The 17,826-nt window shown below is 32.3% G+C and overlaps 3 protein-coding genes across 4 annotated transcripts; all 3 read right to left on the bottom strand.

Moving 5' to 3' along the window:
- Positions 1–597: 597 nt before the first annotated feature.
- On the bottom strand, positions 598–1,122 carry LOC132049009 (putative receptor-like protein kinase At3g47110). The gene has a single exon (XM_059439688.1). The coding sequence runs from the start codon at positions 1,120–1,122 to the stop codon at positions 598–600; it is 525 nt and encodes a 174-aa protein (XP_059295671.1).
- A 1,822-nt stretch (positions 1,123–2,944) lies between these two features.
- LOC132051187 (uncharacterized) lies at positions 2,945–5,855 on the bottom strand. The gene is made up of 3 exons (XM_059442444.1): positions 5,734–5,855; positions 4,360–4,692; positions 2,945–3,301 (listed from the first exon to the last, which is right to left on the bottom strand). Exons 1-3 carry the CDS (start codon positions 5,792–5,794, stop codon positions 3,111–3,113), a joined length of 585 nt encoding a protein of 194 aa, XP_059298427.1. The 5' UTR covers positions 5,795–5,855; the 3' UTR covers positions 2,945–3,110.
- Positions 5,856–7,326: 1,471 nt separating this feature from the next.
- LOC132050451 (tubulin beta-8 chain) lies at positions 7,327–12,529 on the bottom strand. Of its 2 annotated transcripts, none has more exons than XM_059441701.1 (3): positions 11,999–12,529; positions 8,681–8,950; positions 7,327–8,213 (listed from the first exon to the last, which is right to left on the bottom strand). In XM_059441701.1, exons 1-3 carry the CDS (start codon positions 12,390–12,392, stop codon positions 7,540–7,542), a joined length of 1,338 nt encoding a protein of 445 aa, XP_059297684.1. In that variant the 5' UTR covers positions 12,393–12,529; the 3' UTR covers positions 7,327–7,539. The 2 variants fall into 2 exon arrangements, with proteins under 2 accessions (XP_059297684.1, XP_059297682.1); XM_059441699.1 differs by lacking the exon at positions 11,999–12,529 and adding an exon at positions 9,600–9,825.
- Between the last annotated feature and the right edge of the window lie 5,297 nt (positions 12,530–17,826).

Raw genomic sequence — 17,826 nt, 5'->3', positions numbered from 1 at the left:
TTACTCTAGAAGGTGAAATTAATTCTATGATTTAAAACTTCCTGCTAAGCTTTAAATACTTGAAGGAAATTAAACAGAAGAAGGATATATGGGAAACATTGTCACTCAACTTTCAATTGGCAATTTGGTAATTCAACTTTTAATTTGAGATGTTCCCACATTTAGTATAATATGATGATTTGGCACCTATTTCCAACTATTCAAAATACTGTATTGTTTGACAGAACAGAGAAAAGGAAAAAAAAAATCATCTCTTGTAAGGAAATATCATACCTTCCAGATGCAGAGTTGACATAAGTAATATTGTAAGAGTTGTTAAGTTGGCTAGCTCTCTTGGTACAGTTCCAATAAACTCATTTTCAGCCAATGATAATATTTGAAGCTTTCTGCATTTCTCCCGATTTGGTGGAATAACCCATCTAGGGAATTGCCTACGAGGTAAAGCCCTTCCAAGTTTGGAAGATGGTCACATATAGATGTGGGAAGCTTACCAGTAAGATTGTTATTGGTAAGAGCAATGTATTACATTGCAAGTCTAGGATAGTCAAGTAACGAAGATCACCGATTTCCCGACGGATCTCTCCTTTGAGAAAATTTCTATTCATTCTCAACACTTCTAGCTTTGTTAAAGGGAAGATGGAATTTCCCCCAAAATTGATTCATCGAAAGGTACATGTGTTGAAGGTTAGGTAACAAACTTGAAAATGATGGAATGGAACCAGTGAAGTTATTTCTTGTGACATTAATCAATTTCAACCTCTGTAAATGAGCTAACTCCTCTGGAAAACCCCCGTGAAAAGTGTTGTCACTGATATCGAGGGAGATGAGAAATGAGAGGTTTCCAAGGTGTGGAGGAATGGTACCATGAAGTTGCATGCTAGAAATGTTTAAAGCAGTGACTCGATTGTGGTAGGAGCCGCAAGTGATTCCGATATAGTTGCATATTGGGCTGGAAGAGGACCAGTTGCTTTGTAAGATGTTATGAGGAGAAGAAATGTGTGATTTCAGTGCAAGAAGAGCAACTTCATCAGTGCTAATATTAGGAACACTAGCAAGTGAAGTATTGTGATGAAGCAGAATGAAAACTGCTAGAGCAAAGAGAAGATTGCAACTTCTGTCCATAACTATATGACAAGTAGATTTCTCTTTATTACTTGTTGAGCTAAAACAAGAATTGATATAGAATGCAAAACAATGATCTTAGAAGATCTATTTAGTGATTTCAAATCCATTGTATACTGTTTTTAGTCGGCCTCTGAAATTGTCTTTTAGCTAATAGTGTCAATTAACTTCTCGACAGGGCAAGTTGTTAAATGTATGGCATTATGCAAAACATTCTTCAAGCCTGACCCAACAAGTTATTAAAAAATTTCAAAAGTTTGGTTGGGTCCCACTGTCGTTGAAATCATTTGCATTTGCACTCATGTGCACTATTTTTATTTGACATGTTTTTCAATGATCTTAGTTGGCTTATTTGATAATGTTAGATTCATTATTGGATTCCCATATAGTGTTCTTACTCTCAGTGTATTTTCTTTTTTTTTTCTGTTTAGACCTAAGAGTTTGAATTTTTAGTACAACAAATTGTATTAGTGAAAGCTGTCGATAGTCAAGGTCTCCTCTACCACGCCACTCAAAAATAAAGCCAGTATAGTCGATGATGGGAAAAAAATTTGTTTTTTCCTAAATTCCTAAAATCACTCTTAGATAAATACTTATTTTTAAAAAATCTAAAATAAGTCTATGTATCTTAGTAGTGAAACTGAATACTTGAAATTTAGGAAATCCTTACTTTTCTTCATGAGAAATAATTCAAGTGACAGAATATTTTACCATGAGAGAATTGCACAAGAGTAACTAAACTTTATCATTGATCGACGCACAAGAACAACCCAAATTCACCTAAAGTTACAAAGATATAGGTCAAGTAGAAACAGTGAAAGCTTTACAAATGACTCTATACTATAAAGAATTGAATTTTGGTGGCTTCTAAAACCATTTCTGAAGGTTCTGTTTTTACCTCTGTCTTCAATTTTATTTTGTAACAAAGTGTGATCAATTCCACCATTAGTCAGATGGTATGACATTACCACTGTTCCCTAGGCAAAAAGATACAAAAATAACATTTTTGCAACAAATATCATCCACACTCTCCACTCAAGTTTATATTTTGTAAAAAGAGATCCACCACTTTAAATTTTGTAAAAAAAAATTCATGCTCAATGTGAATAAATTATCCATACCATGTGGAAGGATTATATTAACTAACATAGTAACTAGTTACTACTATTGTTGATTTTTTGGACTGGTGGATCTTTGCAAAGAGAGTTGCTAAATAACCACACCAATTTGACCCAAATTTGGCCGCACTTATGTAAAAAACCACCATAACCTCTATTGTACAATTTTAAGTTAAGATAAACTTTGAGAAGAAAAGATAGAAATGACATTAAATAAGCATAAATTATTAAATTTGACCTAAATAGTTATATGAATTTATCCCATTTAGGCCATTGTGGCCAAAATAGTGTGGCCAAAAGACCTTTTTGCTTTGGGGCAAAATTATGTGTATTTAAAAGTTTGTAATAACATTGCAAGCATTTATTTATAAAAGGATTATGGAGATATGCAATTTATTAATGTGGCGCCTCAGGATATTCTAATACATTGTTTATGAACTATGCTTTGCAAATTTGTTAAAATTGTATAAGAGTTAAGAAAATTTTGATAGTTTTCACAAATTGTGGGGTTATCATGTTTATGAAAATACAACATAAAAAATCCAAATTGCATGTTCAAACAAAATTTCAACTCCAAATCAACCTAATTTAGGGGGACGTTATATGTATTATTCATGCATCTATATAACTTCCATTCGTTGATAAGAAAAAGGAAAAGTGAAAACATGGAACCAACTGATAATTAACTTCATAAAAGAATTGAAATGACAACTGAAGTAATCCTCAAATTTCTATAGATTATTTAGTAAAGCAAACAACAAAAAAGAAAATGTGTAACCAGAGCAATACATGAATAATAATATGGCCATACATATATAGGACTAATGCATTGGAGATATGATCAGAAATGGTACATATGTAACTTCAGCATCACCATGGAGCAGCAGCTTCCGAATTATCGAATGTGAGTGCAGCACTTGCAGCAGGGCCTTCACTCAACTGTCGACCATATCTGTCTGAGGTGGTTGACGGTGCCCACGCCACACCTGAACTTTGGATTTGGCTCATTTCACGGCGTCCGTTCAATTTTCTCCCCATGCAAAATGCTGGCAAGTACACCCCTGCCACAATATATGAAATTTTATATATGCAAAGCTTTCGCCACATTCTTTTTGACACCTAAATAAGAAGGAAATGTATAGCTTAATTACCAAACTTGCTAAAATTTTATGCATTCTGTTTTAATTTATGTGATACTATTTTCTTATTAGGTTGTTTCAGAAAGACGATACATTTCTATATGTAAAAACATTTAACTTTAAACCTATTTTATTCTTAATAAGAATTCTTTTTGTATAGTCACATAAATATTATGAAATGTTTAAGACTACAAGTTTTAAGTTTTATAACATACAAATTTTATGGCATGTATAAGACTAAAAAGTCTTCCTTTCCTTCTTGAACTTCACACCAAATCAAACTATATCTCATAAATTAGAATGGGTGGAGTACATTCAGAGGCGAATCTAGAATTTCTGGAGCATGGGTTCACCACTAAAAAAAAAAAAAAAAAAAAAAAAAAAAAAAGAAGAAAAAAAATGTGTTGTGCGAGAATTGATCCCTAGTCCCCTAGGTAAATAACTCAATTTTTAACCAAGTGCACCATTTAGGATTTTGTAATATGTGTTCCAGTAGATAGTATTATACTAATTTTAGAAAATATAACATAAAATACCTAGTTTTACGGCGAGACCATGTGTTCACGTGCTCCAAAAATAAGGCCTAAAATCGCCCCTGAGTACATTATATACGCTGACGGTGTAAAAACCTTTTACATTATCAGTGTAGTGTTATCATGTTTATCATATTACAATTAATGCTTATAAATGACATGATCATGTAAAAACATAATCTACCATCAAAGCGCAGAGCTTAAATTCAAAGTTAAAGGATTTAATTTAGATATATACTAACTGCCCGGTGAACTTTGCACTATCATTGTATTTGAACCTCGTTGCAGGCTTGTCTCAAGTTATATGTTCTATATTTTACTAGTTATTAATCTCACTTATTCAGGACACTTACGTATCTAATCATCTTTCAGTTGACCTGATAGTGTATAAATTCTTTTACACTGACACTGCATAAAAGTTAAAAACATTTGAAGTTATGATATTACCTTCTCCCAAAGCCAAATTGTAGTAAAGATCAATAATGTTGGGGCAATTTTGGTAGCATTCTTGAGAGCAAAGCTTAGAAGTGAATGTTGATTCAAGAAGTGAATCAGAAGAAATGCCAACAGAGTTCCTATCAGCTCCACAAGCACTTATGCACTCATCACTTTCAATCAAATTTGCTATGCCATTATCTGCCACTACTACCTCTAAGGTCTTGCATTGGTATCCTGTTGTTCCTTCACTTGATTCATAAGTCTCCAAAGAGCAGCGATTACCGGAGGAAGCAACTGAGTAGGCACACATTCCTACTAACAAATCTTCACACACAATTTCTCCTGCATTTTCAAATAATAGTACAAAATAGGTATCAAGGTCACGATCAATATCATCACTACATGAAATTGTAGTCATCAGTATTGTCATTGTCATCCATATTGATCCCATCAAGAAGAAAACTTTTAGGCTTGTTATTCAGGAACTTTTTCAGAAATACCGTAATGAAAGTAACATAGGAGTTTGTCGCTAGATATTTGGCTAAATAGGAAGAACAAGGCCTTTTTCTCAAATAAGCCAATTCATTTGGAACCGGACCCTGGAGATCCACTCTTTTTCCTATTCAAAGATCAGCCCCCTAGCTCTATGTTTTCACATTGAGGATTGTTTGCAGAGATGTCAACAAAATAGGATTTTAAGTCAGTGGATTCAAAGAAATATTCGTTTAATACAAATTTTGTGCGCGTATATTTATTTTTAATTATTTAACTAGATATATAAATGAGTTGAAATAGTGAATGCAGGCACATACTTGCACTAAGTGGATGTACTAGACGGTGGTAGACACAGGTGTGTTTGGTATGGCAAGTTATTTTTCAAGAAAATATCTTTCATGTGTATGCCGTGCATTATTTTGGCATTTGGCTACCGGCTTAAAAACAGTTTCCATCGAAAGGAGAGAAATGACTTCCCTTACTTATAGGCGGAAGTCTTTTTCCTTACAACTATCGTGACTTTTAACTTCATATTACTTGCTCCAATTGACATTTAAAAAAGAGCTATTATTGGTCTCAGTATTCAAAAGTTTCATAACATCTCTGAATTGCTAATATCATTATTAATATTGATATTTATTTTTTAAACTAATTTTTTACTTACCAATTAAACACACGAACATATTCCAAGAAAATATTTTTCACTAAAACATTCTCGAGAAAATAGGAATTAGCGATGAACTTTTTCTACTAAACGGCAAAATACGTGGCTAATCTTGTTTAGCGACAAATTATCACAAAATTATGTTTGTTACGAGTAATTTAGCGATGGGATTAGAGACGAAGTTCGTAACTAATTTCAACCTATAAAAGAAGAGTGCTACATACCATTATTACCAAAAGCTCCGTGGACAAGAAGTGAGAAAACAAGGAAGACGGTGAGCTCCATATTTAGTAAAGGAGAAAAGGCTGTTTTTTTCTTAGGGAAAGTATGCACAATGCAAGAGGAGAAATTGTAGATGAGATATATGGAATAGAAAGGGGTGTTTATATAGGCAAAATTTAGATGAGTCCAATAAGAAATGCCACTCAGCCAGTAAAAGGTTCTCGAAGCTATTGTAAATTTCAATATAGACATAAGTCATACTCCCTCCGTCTCAAAATAAGTGTCGTTTAGCTCATTTCACACTAATTAAGAAAAACATTAAGTAAAATGTATAGTTTACTAAGTTACCCCTTATTTATTAGATGTTTCTTGAGAATTGAACACTATTAAGAAGTAGTTCTTTAATATGAGGATATAGTTGGAAACAGTTATTATATTTTGTCTTGAACTATTAAAGCGAACACTTATTTTGAGAGAAAATTTTTTGCTAAAGCGACACTTATTTTGGGACGGAGGAATATATACTGATGGAGCAAATCATTAGACCTTGGAATTTGGAAATGTGGTAGTGATTTTTCTTCTACTTTTCTGCCGAATTGAGACCTTTTATTGTTCTTATTTGTTACGTACTTGCTCAAATATAGAGCCTGCAGACTGGCAATTTGGATTTGTTATTTTCATTTGTTTCAATGAGGACAATTTAACGGAAATCCCAATTGCCATGTGTCTTTCTTTTATTATTTGTATAGTTATTTATTAACTGTGTGGCACTAAAATTTGGAATCTCATTTTCTATTTTTCTTGAAGAATCAAGCCCTATGGGATTGCTCATTAACCCAGTTAATTTTGACATAGAAACCAAAGTCACTAGTTGTAGCTTGTACGCATGTGCATTCAATATGATTATTCAGTCAATGAATTACAAACGCAAATTGGTTAACATGGACTAAATAAATCATTTGTATTAGTTCTGATCTATTCAAATATTTTATATTCAGATGATCTATTGTATATAATCTAGTTTTACTACTATATATATATTTTTTATTTTTTATTTTGGTTTCCCACCAGTATCCAGTTACCCGTTTTGGGACTGATTAATCCGCATTTATGATGGAAAGTTTTACTTTGAGATAAACCGCTACCTATCAAAGATGATTTCATTCTCAAAGATCGAATTCGAATTCATGCCGGGAAGTTCCGTGGTTGCTTGGAGCGTTTAAAGGATTGATAACCAACGTGAAAGCTGAGAATTTAGTAAAGTAATTCTTTAAAAGCTTTAAGCAATCATGACACAATTTGAAAGAAATGCTTCTAATCTAAATGCTACCAATATATAAATTTGTCTCTATTAATAATGATCAAACTCATATTACAGATGGGTAAACCTTCAGAATATCTATTTGCAAACAAGAGTAGTAGATATCAAATAACACGACCAATTGACAAACAAACAAAAACAAGAAAAAAAAAAAAAAACTTTAAAAAGATAAAAATGATTGTATCTGTATCCAACGTCATAGGGATTTACCACGGTAATCATAAGCTCAAAGTCATTATATACTGGACATTACGCAAGTATTAGAGAGTATATATCAACTACAACATGCTTTCTCATCAATCAATCGCAGATATCGTAGCAAAAGCTACAAAATATTCAATTTGCAATTAAAGGATAGTGACAAGTTCAACAAAATTACAGGTTAGTCGCTTTCAGTCGCTTTCTCTTCACTGCTAAATGTTCATCCACAGTTGAAAGGAACTATTGCTTATAATATATAAGATAATGATTTCCCGGCATCAGCACATTAGTCATGATATGCTTCCTCTTCGTCCTCGTACCCTTCATCCTCATCTGCTACTGCATCTTGATACTGCTGGTACTCAGAGACCAGATCATTCATGTTGCTCTCTGCCTCAGTGAATTCCATCTCATCCATTCCTTCCCCTGTGTACCAATGCAAGAAAGCCTTCCGCCTAAACATGGCTGTGAATTGCTCACTGACACGACGGAACATCTCTTGTATTGATGTTGAATTTCCGATGAAAGTTGATGCCATCTTTAGACCAGTTGGTGGAATATCACAGACTGTTGACTTGACATTGTTGGGAATCCACTCAACAAAGTATGAAGAGTTTTTGTTTTGCACATTAAGCATCTGTTCGTCAACTTCCTTGGTGCTCATTTTCCCCCTAAACATAGCTGAAGCTGTCAAATAGCGGCCATGCCTAGGGTCAGCAGCACACATCATGTTCTTTGCATCCCACATTTGCTGAGTAAGCTCAGGTACGGATAAAGCTCGGTATTGTTGTGAACCACGTGAGGTAAGTGGAGCAAAACCAACCATGAAAAAGTGGAGACGGGGGAAAGGAATGAGATTGACAGCAAGTTTCCGCAGATCAGAGTTAAGCTGTCCAGGGAATCTGAGGCAACAAGTAACTCCAGACATGGTTGCAGAAATTAAGTGATTCAGATCACCAACTGTTGGAAAAACAAAAGCACCGTCAGTTAAAGGAAAAGTTTCTAAGAAGTTGCACAATAAGTGATCCACAGCATGAAGCATATCCATATTAACTGCAGCTAAGCGAACACAATAACCCTCAATCCCAAATGAGTTATGGTCGGCTAAGCAAAAACAATTTTCAACTTTAGTCTTAATTCCTAAAGTAACAATTATTTTGGGACAAATTTTTTGAGCTAAAAAGACAATTAAAATGGGACGGAGGGAGTAATTCATATAAGATTTAGGAAAACGAAACTGAAAAGAGAAATTGGAAAGGCTGCATATATGGGAGGCCACTGGCGCTAATCAGAATATTAGTTTCAATGTCTAACACCAAAGAACATCTTCAAGATTCCATCACCACGGCTCAAAAGTTGTTTTGCATGTTGAACTAGACACCTAAGTAAACGAGTGAACGTCATTCATATGAATAGAGGATACTTACAGCTAGGAGTTGTAAGTTTGAGGGTTCGGAAACAAATGTCATATAAAGCCTCGTTGTCAAGAACCATGCACTCATCTGCGTTCTCCACAAGCTGATGAACAGATAATGTGGCGTTGTAAGGCTCTACAACCGTGTCTGAAACCTTTGGAGATGGGAAGACAGAGAATGTCAGCATCATCCTATCTGGGTATTCCTCTCTTATCTTTGAAATAAGAAGTGTCCCCATTCCAGATCCAGTCCCTCCTCCCAGGGAATGACACACCTGAAACCCTGCATATATAGTTCCACATATATATGTCATTCATCATTATAAGCAAGCCAAGATTCTCTTAAACTCTGATCCTCTAAATACACACACACCCCAGACTTAATGTGTGATAACATGGATACGGTCACATATAAAAAGAAATCACAAGCATCTATGAAATGGTAAAACAATATAACTTACCATATCAAAAGTAATCCCACCAGATAAACAAATAAGGATATGCACGAACATTAAGACAGAACCTTGTAGGCTATCACAATTTTAAGCCTCTCAAATTTACAAAACTATGGAACTTACAATATAAAAAACAATCCCACTGGTTAAGAAATCAGTATAAGCATTTAAACAAATATTCTTGTAGGCAAACTCAATTGCAAACTTCTCAAACACATAAAATCATAGAACTTACAATAACAAAAGCAATCAGCAGAGTTAATAAATCAAGATTCACATAAAATATAAACAAAATACCTCGTAGGGAATCAAAATTCTCAGCACCTTTATAAACAATCCCACTAGTTAACAAATCAGGATAAACATTTATACAATCACCTAGTAGGCAATTTTAAGCTTCTCAAACGCAAAAAGTCAGACAAAAACAATCAGCACATGTTAACAAATCAAAGAACACACAAACATTTAAACAAATACCTTGTAGGCAATCACAATTCTCAGCTTCTTTCCTCACAACATTGAGAACCGAATCAATCAACTCAGCACCCTCAGTATAATGACCTTTCGGCCAACTATTCCCCGCACCGGAATGACCAAAAACAAAGTTAACAGGTCTAAAAATCTGAGAAAAGGTTCTCCTAAAAGGTCCAGATCTAACACTGTCCATAATACCAGGCTCTAAATCCATAAGTACCGCAAGAGGTACAAAGCGCCCACAACTCGCCTCATTCTAAATTTCTAATATACATTTACCCTCTCAAAATATATTTATACCAGTATTTAGAATTCATAGCTATAGTTTCAAAAAAATTACAAAACCTAGCCACATTTCTTATATGTAATAGTTTCAAAAAATTACAAAACATAGCTATAGTTTCAGAAAAATTACAAAACATAGCCACATTTGTTATATGCTTATGTTTAAGCTCCTTTACGAACAATATCAAAAACAAACATTTAAACCTTGTAGCAAACGCAATTTTAAGCTTCTCAAACATATAATTCACAAAAACATTTAAACAAACATATATCAAAAACAAACATTTAAACCTTGTAGCAAACGCAATTTTAAGCTTCTCAAACATATAATTCACAAAAACATTTAAACAAACATCTTGTAGGCAATCACAATTCTCACAAGGATTTAAACAAACACCTTCAGTCACAATTCACAGAAACATTTAAACAAACACGTTGTAGGCAATTACAATTCACACAAAAATTTAAACAAACAAACACCTTGTAGGCAATCAAAATTCACACAAACATTTAATCAAATACTTTGTAAGCAATCACAATTCTCCGCTTCTTTCCTCACAACATCAAGCACCGAATCAATCAACTCAGCACCCTCGGTATAATGTCCTTTCGCCCAATTATTCGCCACACCCGACTGCCCAAAAACAAAGATATCAGGTCTAAAATTCTTTCCGTAAGGTCCAGATCTAACACTGTCCATAGTACCAGGTTCTAAATCCATAAGAACAGCACGCACAACTCACCTCGTTGCAATACACATTTACCCTCTCAAAATATATTTAGATTGTATTTACGATACATAGTTATAGTTTCAAAAAATTTAGACTATATTTACGATACATAGCTATACTTTCAAAAATATTACAAAACATAGCTACATAATTCACAGAAACATTAATCAACTACCTTGTAGGCAATCAAAATTCGCACAAACATTTCATCAAATACCTTGTAGGCAATCACAATTCTCAGCTTCTTTCCTCACAACATCAAATACCCTGTAGGCAATCACAGTCCAGATCTAACGCCATACATTTATGAAGTTCTAAATCCATAAGCACAGCACAAGGTACGAAACGCCCACAACTAGCCTCATTGTAATATACATTTACACTCTCAAAATATATTTAGACTATATTTACAATACATAGCTATAGTTTCAAAAAATTATAAATTTTAGCCACATTTCTTATATGATATAGTTTCAAAAAAAATTACGAAACATAGCTATAGTTTTAAATAAATTACAAAACGTAGGCACATTTCTTACATGCTTATGTTTAAGCTCCTTTACCAACAATATCAAAAACCAACATTTAAACCAGCTAGGCAAACACAATTGTAAGCTTCTCAAACACATAAATTCACATAAACATTTAAACAAACACATTGTAGCCAATCACAATTCACATAGACATTTTAACAAACACCTTGTACGCACTCATAATTCACATAAACATTTAATCAAATACCTTGTAGGCAATCACAATTCTCAGCTTCTTTCCTGACAACATCAAGAACCGAATCAATCAACTCAGCACCCTCCGTATAATGTCCTTTCGCCCAATTATTCCCAGCACCAGATTGCCCGAAAACAAAATTATCGGGTCTAAAAATCTGCCCGTACGGTCCAGATCAAACACTGTCCATAGTAACAGGTTCTAAATCCTTAAGAACAGCACGAGGTACGAATCGCCCACAACTCGCCTCGTTATAATATACATTTACCCTCTCAAAATCTATTTAGACTGTATTTAGAATTCATACCTATAGTTTCAAAACATTACAAAACCTAGCCATACTTCCTATACGTTATAGTTTCAAAGAATTACAAAACATAGCCATAGTTTCAAAAAATTACAAAACGTAGCCACATTTCTTATATGCTATAGTTTCAAAAAATTACAATACATAGCTGCAGTTCAAAAAAATAACAAAACATAGCCATAGTTTCAAAAAAATTACAAAACGTAGCCACATTTCTTATATGTTATAGTTTCAAGAAATTACAACACATAGCTACAATTCAAAAAAATTACAAAACATAGCCACATAATTCACACAAGCATTTAAACAAACACCTTGTAGGCAAACACAATTCACATTTTAACAAATACCTTGTAGGCAATCACAATTCTCAGCTTCTTTCCTGACAACATCAAGAACCGAATCAATCAACTCAGCACCCTCCGTATAATGTCCTTTGGCCCAATTATTCCCCGCACCAGATTGCCCGAAAACAAAGTTATCAGGTCTAAAAATCTGTCCATAAGGACCAGATCTAACACTGTCCATAGTACCAGGTTCTAAATCCATAAGTACAGCACGAGGTACGAAACGCCCACAACTCGCCTCGTTATAATATACATTAACCCTCTCAAGTTGTGTATCGGTCTCCCCGTAATAAGCACCTGTGGAATCGATACCGTGTTCAGCACATACTACCTCCCAAAACTTAGCCCCGATTTGGTTGCCACATTGGCCACCTTGAATATGAAGGATTTCACGCATTTTTACGCGATTTGGGTTTTTCGTTTATGGGAGTAGAGAGGGAAGTTGAATGGATTTTTTGAGGGATTTGTTGTGTTGAGAAATGAAAGGGGAAATGAGAGAAATGGGGGTTTATATAGAAGGGGAGAATTTGAAATTTTGAAATGTTTTTGAGTGGTGGGAAAATGTAAGTCCGGACAAGTGGATGGGTGCCAGAAATTTGAGGTAAGCGGTACATATTCTACGGTTTATTTTGTGATATGAGTGAAAATAATTCTTTTTTTATGTGATGATATATGTTTTAAATTCAATTTGTAACTTACTAGACGTTTGGCCATGCGATGTGAAATCGTGATTTCATATTTTAATTTCAAATCAACATGTGTTTATGAAATTTGCACAAAATTTTAATTTCAACATCATATAATGATTTCAAATCCAAAATTCTCCGAAAGGTATGATTTGGGATTCCAAATCATGATTTCAAATTTTTTTTTAATGTAAAACTTGAACCATAAGTTTATATTTTGTAAAAAAAATTCACAAGTTGGTAGATATGTTTACCGACCATTTATATCAAATATTTAAACAAAAAATGCAAGTTGGTGCATATTTATAACAAATTTACCAACTAAATTTACTTAGACCAACCTTTATTTATGTTCGTGTGTTGTCCATACCATGTGGGATGATTATATTAAAGAGTAGTTATATTACAACTCATGTTCAATTTTTCTTTTTATTAGTAAGTTCAATTAGTAGACGTTGTATTTTTTTTAAGAAAGGTCTTATAGTAGCGTATTAATTTTGTTATGAACTATGATTTGCTCATTTGGTAAGATTGTATAAGAATTGGAGAAGTTTTAATGGTTTTCACAACTTGTGGGTTTTATGTTTACGAGAAAACATACAATTTGAGAAATCTAAATTGCATGTCCAAACAAAACTTGAACTTCAAATCATCCTGATTGCATCATTGATTTTATATCATGATTTTAAATCATCTCCAAACGGGCCTTAAGTGTATTTTAAGTTTAAATTCTACATTGCACAATACACCCGATGTATTTTCACAAGTGGTCGAGGGAGGAGAGTGTGTACGTAGCCTTACCCTATCTTGTGAAAATAGAGAGTTTCTGAAAGACCATCAGCTAAAATAAAGCAGTTTAAAACAAGTTTGAAAAGAAAACACCGTAATGAATAATAGAACAATATCAACAGCAAATAATACAATAGCCGAAAGTAAAAGAAATAAGATATGCTAATAAGAAATTGAAGAATAATATAACAGGAGAGTGATAATAAAGCAATTAAATTTAATATTGAAATGCAAAAATAAACCAGTACGAGGATATTTTTTTCTTTTAGCTGTCCAAATTAAATTTGATGCTTGATATTTAATCTATAAACGTTTGGACTTTGGAGTTAATTTAGTTGTTATATTTTAATGCATTTATTTTCTTATTTAGCTTATTATTCTTCAGCTAAGATTATTTTCTTCGTGTATAATCTTGATTATGAATTATTATAGTACTAATTGTTCTACTTGTGTTTACTAGACTTTATGCTAGTCCTCTTCTTCCTCCTTTTTGCCTTTTGTTATTTCTTTTTCCTTCTATAACCCTTTTCTTTTTAAAAACATTTCAACCAAACACAAAACAGAATGAAATGAAATCACACTTTATAATCAATTATCTTTTCTATTTCTATAAAAATTAAAAACTTATGTACTTTGATACTCATTTTAACATCACTAAATTCTACTCAAAACAAACCTTTCAAATATGTTAATTTTTATCATAAAAGTTGAGGTATAGGGGTGTAATTTCAAAGTATAGGTAATACAAAGTCCATTGAGAAACTTTCCTGTAGCTTGAAGGAAGCTAAAAACATAAAATCACACTCATCTTAAGCAGTTTAAAGAATAAGAATTTATTCTTTTATTCATCTAATAAATTACATCAGTTGCTCCCTTCGGTTTACACTATAGAATGTCTTTTATTCACAATGACTGTTTTCATGAAATTACTCGTCCTTAGAAAGTGAAAGATCTTTTCACTAAATCAGATAGTTCTTGGTTATGTAAAAGTTGAGGTACAGGGGTGTAGTTTCAAAGTATAGGTAATACAAAGTCCATTGAGAAACTTTCCTTTAGCTTGAAGGAAGCAAAAAATATAAAGTCACACTCATCTTAAGCAGTTTAAAGAATAAGAATTGATTCTTTTATTCATCTAATAAATTACATCACTTACTCCCTTAGGTTCACACTATAGAGTGTCTTTTATTCATTAGTTTGGGTACACTCCTTAAGAAATTACTCGTCCTTAGAAAGTGAAAGATCTTTTCACTAAATCAAATAGTTCTTGGTTATGTAAAAATTTACCTATTTGAATAAGGGAAAATTTGAAAGAAAATAATAACTAATACTTTCTTGATTATGTAAATAATTATTTATTTTGGACTAAATATAAAAGTTAAAAACATTATATTACCAAAGGGAGTATTAATTTTAATGAGGAAACGTGAAGTTATGAGTTTAAGATAATTAATTCGTTTTTTACAAATAACAAAATTTGGAGTACAAAATATATTTACTTTATATATCTTAAAAGATGAAATGAAATTTATTAGACTACTATTGCAAGAAGGGCGTCGTTCTCAGATGGGCAGATGGCGAGTTTTGGTCCCGCTATTCGGAGGTTCGAATCTATATTATTATTAATGTTGGCTGTGTAAGGGTGTTTTTAGATAAATAGGTGAAACTGAAAAGAAAACTTTTTTTTTTTTTTAATGTTAAAGAGTTTCAAGGATTCACATCATGTACATTTATTTCTTGGCTGAAGTGGTGAAAACACGCCTAAACTTGATACTTTTTCGTACTTTAGTCCCCGAATTATTGACCCTCTTAAAAACATCCCTAATCTTGGCTAACTCAATTTAAATTCACCCCCGTGTTTGGACACCTCGGCAACGTGAATCCCTGGCTGTCTACTTGGCATTTTCTTCTTTGTGCATGTGGCAACATGGGGTGAATTTAAATTGGTTTGCCAATATTAGGGGTGTTTTTAAGTGTGATAGTTTGGGGATTAAAATAATAATTAAAATCTTAGGGGGGGATTTAGGGGTGTTTTAGTAACAATCCATATGCACCGAGACACATGAGGTAGAGCTTGTGGGTCCCATACCTTTGTTGCTTTTACCTTATGTAAGCTTGTCAGATGCGTAAGCTAAAAGGTGATCTCAGCTGAAAGTACTTTTATAACTGAGAAGTGACAATTTTGCCCTTGGTCTTACTCTTCATTTCCATTTTAAGAAATCACGCATGCTAATGCTATTACTAGTAAAAAGATTTATATACCCTTGATCGTCCCACCCTTCACCTTTCTAGATAATAAATTTATATATAATATAAAGCTAGACATAGACAAGATGATGTGGCACCTCTCTATGGCCTCCATTCTTATTTATATTTTTTATGACCTCCATTCTTATTTATATTTTTTTCTCATTTTTTTGGGCTTTTAACCTAATTTTTCTGATTAGAAATTTAGTATAGACATAGGATTCCAGCAAAAGTTAATGTTTACCCATGACTACAAAATTAATAGCAATGGCCAATAAAGACAACTAAGAATAATGAAGGCAATTAATTAAGAATCATAGTAAATGAGGACACAGAAGAGTCATAGCAATTACATGGAGTTCTTCTCACGATTGTGGCCTGCTTCAAACAAATCATCTCTGCCCCCATCTAATTTTCTTTTTGGGGCAGGAATATCAAGTTATCTATTAATGACTATGAACTTGCTTTTTTTCTTTTTCTCATCATGAGTATATTAAACTTCTGATTTCTATATTTTATGATGGTTTATGGCGGACCATAGATACTCAAAGGTATACAAAAACAACAATATAGGTACGTTGAAGATCAAAGACATGATAAGGTTTTCTGGTCTTAATGAGTTTCCTTGAAAGCTTAGATTAGGCATATTTTAGTATTCTGATATTTAATGTAACATTTCTTCTTTTGGTAACAACTAATTGAAGTTTACTCTAATTTTGAGGAATGTATTGCAGGAACTGTTTCACAAAGTACAATACTTACAAAAATCAAAAATTCATAGGCATTTATCTATTACATGTTGTCGCTTCTTTTTCTCATAAAGTTATGGTTAGAAAATATTTGTATATATATATATATATATATATATATATGAAATCATTTTTTTGTGAATTTTGTGAAACTTTGGTTAGAAGTTACATACATATATGTGAATATCCATTTTAAAGATATATGACGAAGTTGAATCTTTCAATTAGCAATTTGAATGAAGGGGAAATGTGATTGGGCTCCTCCTGATGTCATTCTTTTGTGAGAATTTTTTTTATTTATCTTAATGCATTTATCCAAAATAAAATTAATCTTCATACATTCTAACCGAAAGTATATTGTACATTTTATCTTCTTTTCCTTTTTTTTTTTTTGGTAAAATTTACAAATATTAGAAACTGAAAGCATTATTTGTCTTCTAATTTTCTTGAAGGAATATATTAGAAAAAGATTTTGATCAAGGAGTTTTTTAAGAAATGACCTAAATAGGGTGGAATGGGAATTTATCACTTCTACTTCTTTCTCTCAATTGATGATGAGTTGTGTAATTTTCTATGAAATAGTACAAGTTTTGTAAATGAATAGGTTCTCTTATGAATTTGCCTTGACTATTGGAATTGGTTATATTCTGCGTTCTTGAAATTAAGATTATAACATCAGTGCATAAAAATATTAATTACATAGAAAACTAAACTTTGTGCGGCAATTTGTTTTCAATATTTAAAAGTGAAAAATTTTCAGTTTTTATTTAGTATTTTAAAAATGTAATTTTCTATCATTTATCCATTAATCTTACACATTACTATTTTGGAAATCCAAAATTATATACATACAACAGAAGAGAAAAAAAAAAAAAAAAAAAAGAAGGATGATACAAAGATTTTACAAAAATATAGAACTAAACCTTATTTTGAACTTTTTATTTATTTATTTATTATTCTTGAAATTAATGTTATATCATAATATGACAAACATAATACTACATATAAAATATATGTTATTATGGATTTTTAATTTAGTATCTTATAAAAAATATAATATTTATTTTATAGTTCGTTTTTTCCCTAAATGAAATTTTTTAACCATGTTAATATCATTTTGTAGGTATGATACGTTAGGATGTCATCCAAGTTTGGCAAATGGCAAATTAAGGTACCAAAATTAATAATTGATACTTCATATTCATTAAAACTATGTTGTCTAACTTAATTATTTAATTCTATTTTCATGAATCAAGAAAGATATTGCACTATAATCAAGATTTCTATATTGGCCGATAAATTTTTTGAGAAAGAAACATGAGTACGTTGTGAAGTTGAAAAATCCACACTTCCATATATTTAA

The sequence above is a fragment of the Lycium ferocissimum genome, chromosome 3 (genome assembly GCF_029784015.1).
Source record: "Lycium ferocissimum isolate CSIRO_LF1 chromosome 3, AGI_CSIRO_Lferr_CH_V1, whole genome shotgun sequence".
In the NCBI taxonomy this organism is placed as follows: Eukaryota; Viridiplantae; Streptophyta; class Magnoliopsida; order Solanales; family Solanaceae; genus Lycium; species Lycium ferocissimum.
Note: the sequence above shows the minus strand (reverse complement) of the source record. Positions and strands in the feature narration are given on the sequence as shown.